The sequence below is a fragment of the Anolis sagrei genome, chromosome 6, assembly GCF_037176765.1.
Source record: "Anolis sagrei isolate rAnoSag1 chromosome 6, rAnoSag1.mat, whole genome shotgun sequence".
Taxonomy (NCBI): Eukaryota; Metazoa; Chordata; class Lepidosauria; order Squamata; family Dactyloidae; genus Anolis; species Anolis sagrei.
The window spans coordinates 72058388-72069083 of NC_090026.1; the positions used below are offsets into that span (position 1 = coordinate 72058388).

At 40.8% G+C, this 10696-nt stretch overlaps 1 protein-coding gene across 1 annotated transcript; it reads left to right on the forward strand.

Moving 5' to 3' along the window:
- Positions 1-532: 532 nt before the first annotated feature.
- LSM5 (LSM5 homolog, U6 small nuclear RNA and mRNA degradation associated) lies at positions 533-9237 on the forward strand. Its single transcript, XM_060781640.2, has 5 exons — positions 533-630; positions 4314-4409; positions 5172-5199; positions 8188-8260; positions 8700-9237. Exons 1-5 carry the CDS (start codon positions 585-587, stop codon positions 8730-8732), a joined length of 276 nt encoding a protein of 91 aa, XP_060637623.1. The 5' UTR covers positions 533-584; the 3' UTR covers positions 8733-9237.
- The last annotated feature ends 1459 nt before the right edge of the window (positions 9238-10696 follow it).

Sequence of the window (10696 nt, forward strand, 5' to 3'; positions counted from 1 at the left end):
GCACCTACATTAGGAAGAACTTCCTGACTGAGAGCAGTTCAGCAGTGGAACTCTCTGCCCCGGAGTGTGGTGGAGGCTCATTCTTTGGAGGTTTTTAAACAGAGGCTGGATGGCCATCTGTGAGAGGTGCTTTGAAGGCAATATTCCTGCTTCTTGGCAGGGGGTTGGACTGGATGGCCCATGAGGTCTCTTCCAACTCTGTGATTCTATGAATACACAGGAAGCAATCGTATTCGCAGTGTGTATATTCCTGCTGTCATTGCAACTTGTCGTGGTGGGTGCCGTACAATACAAAATAGCTTGAGATCTGCGTTTCGTTTAGAGTTGGATCCCGCTATAAACCATACACCAATCGCTCAGTGAAGCATCCTCATGTGACTAGATGAGCTCGTCCCCGCCTCCTCTTCCTCCCCGCTGTTGAAACCGTTCGACTGCTCGCTCATCGATTGGTTGGACCTGTCTGAGCGGTGCCGCCGGGTCGATTCTTTGTGGCGTCACAGCCCCCGTGATCCTTATTTAGCCAATAGGCTCGAAGCAGCGCCGCGCGGAGGGGGTGGAATTGATTAGTTGGGTCTGGCGCAAAGATGGCGGCCAACGCGACGACCAACCCGTCTCAGCTTCTACCTCTTGGTAACAAACTGAGGGAAACGCGACGAGGAGGAAGGGGAAGGGGAAGCGTGGCGTTTGGGAGAAGTGGGGAGCTGTCATATTTGTCTGGCAAATTAAAAAGATAAATGACTGAAGTGGTAAATGCTCTTTCCCCGCTTCCTTGGCCATTAGCTTCAGGCGAAACCTATGTTTGAGGCCCTGCGTCAGGGAAGTTCTGTCAGTTTTCTTGGAAGTGGGATGAAGGAACTCGAGAAGCAGCTTTGTTCTATTTTGTTCTCCTAATATTTTTAATTATTTTTTTTACAACAAAAACACAAAAAGGAGCAATACTTGTAAATACAGGGTGAGGCAGCATAACTTCCTTTTTTTCAAAACTTAATAAAACCCATTGTATGAATCAGAATTTTTTTTAAATCATCATCATTATCATTTAATAACTTATTAATCACCTAGAGAATGCTCTAGGCTAAATTACAAAAGATAAAATACATACATACAAAAATTAAAAATCAACAGAGATCGAATGCTCTAGTAAAAAGCCAGGTCTTAAGTGCGAGAGTAAAAGGCCCTAAGTCACGCATGGCTCTCATGTAGGGTGGCAAGGAATTCCACAAGGCAGGGGCAGAAATAGAAAAAGCCCTGCGTCTGGTCCTTTCCAAGTGCACTTCTCTAGGACCCGGTATATGGAGTAAGTCACGTTGGGCTGGTTGTTGCGACCTCCGATGATGGGAGAAGGAGAGGCGGTCCCTAAGGTACGATGGACCCTGGCTGTAAAGAGTTTTAAAGGTCAGAACTAGCATCTTATACAGGCCACGGTACTCAGTTGGAAGCCAATGTAAATGTTGCTGCACTGGTGTTATATGGTATTTCATGGGCGTTCTTGTGAGTAACCTGGCTGCCGCGTTCTGAACAATACGAAGCTTTCGGGTCGTAGACATCGGAAGGCCCACCTACAGGGCGTTGCAATAGTCCAGCGTAGACGTGACCGTGGCATGGATGACAGTTGCCAGAGCCTCGTCAGATAGGTAGGGTGCCAGTTGCCTCGCTTGTCGTAGATGGAAAAAGGCCTGTTTCCTGGCAGCAGTGACCTGAGCTTCCATTGTCAGCTGTGAATCCAGGACAACACCTAAGCTCTTAACAGTGATCGATGGAGATAGGGCAGCACCATCGAAGGTGGGTAATGGAGTCAGACCTGCCAGGCGACCATGCCAGAGAATCTCAGTCTTCGCTGGGTTCATCTTCAGTCTGTTAGCACGTAGCCAGTTTGACAGAGCTTCCAGACATAGGGTGAAATTGTCTGGAATTGACGTTGCTCCAAGCTCCGCATACCTAAAGTTTTGTTTTACATAGTTTTGAAGATCAAATTAGGTAGGTGACGTCCCCCATTCGCCATACACTGAGTAAAGCAATTTCTGGTGTTTGTCATGACTTGGCAGCATAGCAGGCATTATGTTGGCAGTTTCTTCCTGGATGTTGGTCTTCAAATCTTGTAGGGTCCTTAGACGGTTCGCATAAACACGGGATTAGAAAAAAAATCACAAGGGGCCAAATCTGGAGAGCTGGCCGGCCACTCCAAATCCGCTCGAAAAGTAGGCCTCAATGGCAAAAGTATGCTCCTCACTGTTCCAATGCATGATGGACTGAACTGTGTCAGGACAAAACTTTATACTCCCGCTTCTCGAATGAGACCACTAGCGCTCCACTTCGTCTTCAGCCGACTAAATTGAGCACATTTTTTAAAAAGGAAGTTATGCTGCCTCACCCTGTACATAAAACATGACATACTTAGAGTATGACAACCCGAAGAACATACATTTCTACCTACAACTCTACAACATTAGTTTTCAAAGTGGATTTCCAACATCTCTTTTTTTCAGTTTCTCGATCAATTTAATTGTTTTTCTTCCACTTTATATCCAGCCAATTGTTTACTTTAGTTTTCTTTAACATTTGCAAATGAATATCCCAACATTTTATGTCACCAAACCTATATATAAAGTCTTTCATTCTCCCCAGATATATCTTGATAATATGGTTTCCACTGGGTTGCTGTGAGTTTTTCGGGCTGTTCCAGTAGTATTCTGCAAGTCTATTATTGGCAAACAAAAGATATCTCCAGACTACAACACTGACTGACTCTGCAGTTGCAAGGCTAGTAAAGGTAAAGGTTTCATAAAACAGTCGTATCCGACTCTGCGTGGTGGTGCACATCTCCCTTTCTAAGCCAAAAAGCCTCTGTTGTCCATAAACACCTCCAAGGTCATGAGGCCAGCATCATTGCATGGAGCACTGTTACCTTCCCACAGAAGAGGTATCTATGATATACTCACATTTGCATGTTTTCGAACTGCTAGATTGGCAGAAGCTGGGCCTAACAGTGGAAGCTTACCATGCTCCCCGTATTTGAACCACCAACCTTTTGGTGAGCAAATTCCGCAGCTTGGTGGTTTAACCCATTGAACCACCGGGGGGGGGGGGGTGCAAGGCTACTCAATTCTACTCAGTCTTGCTAATTGCAAAACTTGCTTCAAACAGACAAGGTCCCCCCCCCCCCCCAACCTTGGACAGTTCACAGATATATACACTCTACATGCCTCACTTCCAACAGTCCTCAGAACAAACCTCTGAAGATGCAAACCACAGATGCAGGCAAAACGTCAGGAAAGAATGCTACTGGAACATCACAGCAGCCCAGTGATTTCAGCCATGAAAGCCTTTGACAACACATGGTTTCTATTCTAAGATTGTGCCCAATGTCTTATCTATCAACAACATTGTTAAATTAGTCTGTTTCTATTATTTATTGCATCTTGACTGTCCAATTTTCTATAGTTGGTATTTCTGTCATTTTTCACCTTGGAACATATACAATTCTTGTTGCTGTTAACATTTATTGCAGCATTCTCTCATGTTCCTTTTTATTTGATTGTTCAACTGTCCTAGCAGTATACATTCTGGCTGGAAGTTGATTCTTGTTTTAAGAATTTCTTGAATGAGCCCATAAATTTGTGTCCAGAATGTTTAAGCCTTTTTTTGCAGGTCCACCACATCTGATACTAAGAGCCTTTATGAACTTCACATTTCCAACATTTATTACACTATGTAACACAATTTTTGTTCCTGGGTTATAAATGATATTTCCTAATTGGTTCTATCATCAAAATACGGTAAAAGATTATTAAACTATAAAAACTTCATTTTTGCAGGACATCTTGTAGCACATTTTGCTATAGTATTTCAATTCAGCATAGTTTGTGGCAGCCACAAAAGTGAAGTTTCTGGAGTAGAACAACTATTTTCAAAGTAAATTCTGCACAATTATACAGGAAATAACACTTTTAAACTCTGGTACCTGTCATCTGTTTGGTGGTGATAAGAGCATGAGATTTCCTTTCTCCAGCAGAGAAAAACAGTTAACATATTCCTGCCTTCCCTCATTGGTGTCTACCTCCAGATAGTCTAAACAGCCAAATAGCAGGAATGTTGTTGGAGTACAATTTGTGGCAGTGGAGGGAGGAGTTAGGCGAAGGGTGCTTTGGGACAAGCGTATTTTGTGGGCTTCACTGAAATCCTGCATGAGTTATGCTTGTCTATGTATGGTCTAAGAGGAGGTTTACCAAGCACAGGTTTCTTGCAGAGACTTCTTTTCTCCAGCTGAGAAAAACAATTAACATCTCCTTTTAAAATTTCTTTATCCTTAACAGAACTGGTGGACAAGTGTATAGGCTCTCGCATTCACATCGTAATGAAAAGTGACAAAGAAATCGTTGGTACACTCCTAGGATTTGATGACTTTGTCAGTATCCTTTACAAAAAAGAATAAAATCCAGTAGCACTTTATGACAGTTTACCCTCATGCTTTGAATGATATTAGATTAAACTGACAGCAAGAGTGTGAAACTTTTATGGGCCTGGTGTCTCCTTTTTGCTAGAGCACAGATTCCCAGAAATAACTTCCAAAATTGCTAAATACCGTGTCCTAGTTTTTTTTAAAAAAATTAAATGATGTGAGAGATATTTAAAATGTACATTACTGATCTTGGAGATTTGAAGGAAAGGCGATGTACTGTAATTCTTTTGTCAAAACTAAGTCAGGGTTCCCTGAAGGATCTTTGCGGTACTGTTCTTTAGATAACATTGATCTACAGTATGATTTGTGCATTTATTGGTGACTACCTGTGTAATTGAGCTTATAGCCAGTGTTTGAATTGGCACATCAAAAGGTTGGTGGTATTTATCTATGCTTTCAGCTAACAAACTGAACCTTCAGTGCTTTCACTTCCAGGATGTGTATATAATTGCCGTTTTGCATACAGTAGGCTGTTTCTTGTGGTGGCTCAAGAATATAAAAGCATCTCTTAGAAACATAGAATCATAGAGTTGGAAGAGACCACATGGACCATCCAGTCCAGCCCTTTGCCATGCAGAAAAAGCACAATCAAAGTACCCCTTACCTTATGATATTATGCAAACAATATTATTTATCTTCAATATCCACTGATCAGGTCAATGTTGGAAGAATATTTTAGCAAAAACCTTTATTCCTTGACATCGGTTTCTAGACATGGTATTAGAAGATGTTACTGAATTGTAAGTATAATTTTTCTGCCTCCCAGTCTCAGCACATTTGATGAGTAATTACTCCTTTTACTAACTTATTTATTCCCGATCACATTTCCAAACTTGCTGTCTTGACCTCTTCTTTATACTCTTATCTACATTAATGATATCATATTATGTGGGGATCTAATTGCATATTGTAATTGCGGACTTCTGTATATGCTTTCAGAAAAACAATGTGTGATGTACAGTATGTTTGTTCTCTCAGTGACAAACAGTACAGTCATGATGTCCTGGACTGATGTAGGTACCCAGCTTGCTGTTCTTCCAGTCCTGTATGACAAAATCTTCCTACAAAGTGATGCTGGGGAACTGTTATTTGGTAATTACATCCTGTGCTGAGGTCCTCTAGAAGTTTCAGTGACTGCTCTAACTTCCTCACTTCTGTCTGCGACAGTGGTTCTCAACATGTGGGTTGTGACCCGTTTGGGGATTGAACGACCATTCACAGGGGGTCGCTGCTTTGCCTCCTTTGGGTCCGAAAAGGGCTTGTCCTCCTCTTCCTAGTCCTCCAGCAGCATGCAGCAGAAGGAGGTGGGCTCTGTCTTTCTCTCCCTTTCTTTCTCTCCCCCTTTTCCCTCTCTTTTTGTTTCTCATCCTTTCTCCCCTCTCCTTCTCTCTTGTTCTATCCCTTTCTTTCCTTTTTCTTTCTCTTCCTCCTCCTCCTCCTTTCTCCCTTCTTTCTCCCTCTCCATTTCTCCTCCTCTTCTTTTTATATTATTTTCTTTTCTTTTCCTCTTCCTCCTTCCTTTTTCCTTCTCTCTACTTCCCTTTTTCTTTCTCTTGCCTCCCTCTTTCTCATCTTTTCTACTTCTCCTTTCTATCCCTTCCCTTTCTTTCTGTCTTCCTCACTTCTCTTTTCTCTTCCCTTCTTATCCCTTCTCTCCCTCCCTTCTTGTCTCTTCTCTCTATAACTCCCTTTTCTGTTGATAGTTCTCTTACTCTTCTCTTTCCTCTATCTCCCTCCCTTTGTCACCTCACTTTCTTTCTAACTGTCCCCCTTTCTCTCTCTTTCTTTCTTTCTTTTTTTCTTTCTTTCTTTCTTTCTGTCTGTCATCCTCCCTTTCCTCCTCTCCTTCCTCTTTCCTTTTTTCTACCCATCCCTCATTTTCTTTTCTCCTTCCCTCCCTTCTTTTCCATCTCTTTCTTCATCTCCTCTCCTCCCCTTTCTCTCTAGCTCTCACCCTCACCCTCTCTTCACTTGCTTTTTATCTTTCTTCCTCTCCTTCCCTTTCTCTGTCTTCTGCCCTATTCTCCCTTCTCTTCTCTTTCTTCTTTCTTTCCTCCTCTTTCTTCCTCTCCTTTCTCTCTCTTGTGATTCTCTCTCCCTTTCTTTCTCCTCTCTCCTTTCCCGTTCTTTTTCATTTTTCTTCCTTCCTTCCTTCCTTTTTCTCTTTCTCTTGTGGCCCACTCTCCTTTCTTCTTTTTCTTTCCCTCCCTTTTGCAGCCTCCCCTTCTCTCGCCCTTTCTTTTCTCTTTTTCCCCTCTTTCTCTCCCCCTTCCCTTTCTCCCCTATATTTCTTTATCAGCTTCAGAGGAAGACAATGGTGACAACACAATCTGATCAAATAAACCCTGATGGTTTTGGCCTAAGATTTCCAAAAGCCAGGTTTGGTGTGAAGTCACATCAGAGCAGCCTTCCTCTAAAAAAGAAACTTTCTCATCCACAGCTCTGTTCAAGTCTTTGCAAATTCATCCCTTCTCTTAAGCATATATGAGCAAGTCCCCAAGTTTCAAACAAGATAGGTTCTGTAGGTTTGTTCTTGAACTGAATTTGTATGTCAGCCAGAATAGGTACAATTCTTAAGTGCAACTCCAGCCATATATAATTAAATATTGTTTTCGTGATTAATCACTATGCTTTAATTATGTAACAAGGAAAATGTTACAATGACTTTGGATTGTATGGTTTTTAATGATTAGTTTTAATGTTTATATGCTTGTTAATTTTATGTTTCAATTGATACGTTTTTATTATATGTCTGTTTTATGTGGCATCGAATTGTTGTTTATTGTAAAGCCACTCTGAGTCCCCTTCAAGGTGAGATGGGTAGGATATAAATACAGTAAATAAAAATAATAAAATACATCCACCATATCAGATATTTACATTACGATTCATAACTGTAGCAAAAACAACGAAAATAATTTTAGGGTTGAGGGTCAACACAACATGAGGAACTGTAAAGGGTCGTGGCATTAGGAAGGTTGAGAACCACTGGTCTATGAGAACCTAGCAAAATGCTTCTCTGATTTTCCCTGCTGTCCTCCAGGCATAAATGCTTGGGGAGGGGTTTTCACTGGGTTTACAAAGTGTAGCTTGAATTGCTTTGGAAGGAGAAACTGAATACCAACTTCTGCAGCAACTAAAAATAGATGTACACAAGTGTAGAATTCACGCCTCTGTGGGCCACTAAGGAATCCCAGCCAGTGTCTGTTTTCCATTGGGGATGCTTTCAAGAGTGTTCGGAAGTTGCAGCTGGTTTGAAATGTGGCAGACGGATTGTTCTCTGATATATACTTTAAAGATCACAGAACAATTATATGGCCTTCCATGTACATGCTTTAACTTACAGTACTCTTTAACAGGCGAGAAAAAGCCTCCCTTCAAACAAGACTGCACAAAATTTGAAATCTTTAAAATGGGCTCTTCTTTTATGTCTCATCCCTAGTTGCAGTTGTGGAATTCCCATCCAAGGGAAGCTTTATGTTGCCATCTGTCAGTAGCATGCAGTCATTAAAAGTCAGGTTGGCTTTTGGCATTGTTTTGGTTATATACATTGAGAAAACTTGATTTATAACATATTTCATTCTATTTGTGAAGAAGGTTTTTGTGCATTTTATATTGTTTCTGCATTTTATATTGTTTCAGTAGCGCTTATGGAGTAAGAAACAATAAATTAAAAGTGTTGTTGTTGTCCTTATTTTCTTGAAAGCTAATTGTAAACCTTTTTTCAGTGAGATCACACCTGAAGGACGAAGAATTACAAAATTAGATCAGATTTTGTTGAATGGAAATAATATAACAATGGTAAGTAATTTTTATATAGTTAATTTCCCTACTCCCTTAAATCCCTGCAATGAAATTAGGTTTTAATTAACTAGAATATTAGTTAATTAGTAATTGATGTTTTGTTAGTTGTAAATCTCCCAGGTAATGCTTTAAAACTCTCTTAGAATCCTAAAGCTATTTATCAACATTTTAATTTTTCAGTGCTTACAATTTTACCCTATCACCATTAAAATTAGCATATTGCAAAGTTTAAGTACAATTGGGATGAAGTAGGTTAATGGAATGGATCTCATTAATGTCTCTTCAAGAGAGACGGAAGGCCATTTGATTCCTTTAACTCAGACCTTTAGAAAGGCTATAGTAGTTGATGCACAACTTTTACAAATAAAATTATTGTGGTGTTCATTTTCTTGTATGATACAAAGCCTTTTTTCTTTTTCTTTTTAAATCCTTACAGTTGGTCCCTGGAGGAGAAGGACCGGAAGTATAAATGAATTCATTGAAATTCACTGAGGATTTTTTTTGTTAAATATTGTGTAATAGTATCTTGATGAAACTTTACATTTTGCTTTTCCATTTCAAGTTGATTTTTGAGTATAAAGTACAATTTCCATTTCAAGGAAGGTACACCTTTGATGATAACTTTGTAAGTTAATATCATGACTTTGCTGTAAAGAAAAAATATTTTGTTGTACTGAGCAAGGCAATAAAGAACTTTTTAAGTTGTTTTTTTATATACATTTGATATGTGGTTAATGTGAACATTTGATGTCAGACAAACTTATAACATTTATAGTTCTTGTTCAAAATAATTTTATTTTATTTTTATCAAAAAATTGACTCACTGGTGCATTGTTCAGTTAATTTGTGATTCCCAATGTAAGGGGATTATTTCTTTTACACTTGCCCTCTTAATTGTTTTTTCCCCTTTCTCACAATGTGCTGAAAACAGGGACTATTATTATAAAATGTTCATTAAAATACCATGTAGTTTACTTTTTGTTGTGTGCCATCAAATCATTTCGGACTTAGGATCACCCGAAGGTAACCCTAGCACTGCTAGGAGTCGGTGTCTGGAGGCACTTCCTTGGGCCTAGGCAAGCCTTCAGTGGAGGTAAGCGGTGAGGGCAGAGGAGGTCCTTGAATGGAGGGAAAGGGAAAGCTCAGTGGGCCATTGACCCCCATGTCAATGTGACCTGCCACCTCCTCCCCGTGCCCTCCCTCCACCCTCCTCCCCCTCCCTCCTCAAGCCGCACTATTAAGGGCAATTTTATTTTTTCTTTAACTCATTTTAATTTATACCCAGTATACTAGCAACTTTTAATAAGATTTTCCAGGCATAAAAAGTCATCTAGTACCCTGGAATATACGGTATTTACAACACAAAGTTAAAAACTTGGCATTATGCCAACCTACACTTACGTACACTTACTATACAAATGTTCTTTACCTCCTATTACCCTACTCCTTTTAGAATTAAGTGACTTCCAACCTTTGGTCCTCCCAACTGTTTTGTACTTCACCCCTCCCCCTTCAATTCCTAACTTCTGGTAAGATGGTTGGGATTTCTGGGAATTGAAGTCAGAAACAACTGGAGGACCAAAGGTTGTGAACCACTGTTTTAGATAATACTATACCTGTAATATTAGTCCTCAAATTCATGAATTCAACAATTGAAATCCTCCCCCCTCCCCATTGTTGCTGTGAAAATATAATTCCCAATCTTTCTTGGAGTTCATTTGAGATTTCTCTGTGATCAGCCTTTTCAGTTCTTCCATCTCAGATAACTTGCAGATCTTTGTCAGTCATTTTTTTTTGCTTTGAGATTAGTGGTTCCTTCTGTGCATAGATGATTCTCGCTGCAGTTATAATGTATTGTAGCATCTCCCATGCTTTCTTTCTGGCCACTGTGGCTGTCTGGATGAGGAGGAACAAGCTGAAGATCAATCTCAACAAGACAGAGGTCCTCCTGGTCGATCGTAAACCAGATCGGGGTATAGGGTGGCAACCTGTTCTGGATGGGGTTACACTCCCCCTGAAGTCACAGGTCTGCAATTTGGGTGTCCTCCTGGACTCATCACTGATGCTTGAAGCTCAGGCGTCGGTGGTGGCCGGGAGGGCCTTTGCACAATTAAGACTCGTGCGCCCACGGCGACCGTACCTTGTGAAGGCGGATCTGGCCAGGGTAGTCCATGCCTTAGTCACCTCCAGATTGGACTACTGTAATGCACTCTACGTGGGGCTGCCCTTGAAAACGGCCCGAAAATTTCAATTGGTCCAACGGGCAGCGGCCAGGTTGTTAACTGGTGCTCCTTACAGGGAGAGGTCAACTTTCCTGTTTAAGGAGCTCCATTGGCTGCCATTCATTTTCCAGTCCCAATTCAAGGTGCAGGTGCTTACCTACAAAGCCCTAAACTGTTTGGGACCCGCCTACCTGCGTGACCGCATCTCTGT

Coding starts and splice junctions, on each gene's coding strand:
- LSM5 (XM_060781640.2), top strand. CDS start 585: ATGGCGGCCAACGCGACGACCAACCCGTCTCAGCTTCTACCTCTTG. Junction 4,410..5,171: donor AGGATTTGATGACTTTGTCA/GTATCCTTTACA, acceptor ATCGGTTTCTAG/ACATGGTATTAGAAGATGTT. Junction 8,261..8,699: donor ATGGAAATAATATAACAATG/GTAAGTAATTTT, acceptor AAATCCTTACAG/TTGGTCCCTGGAGGAGAAGG.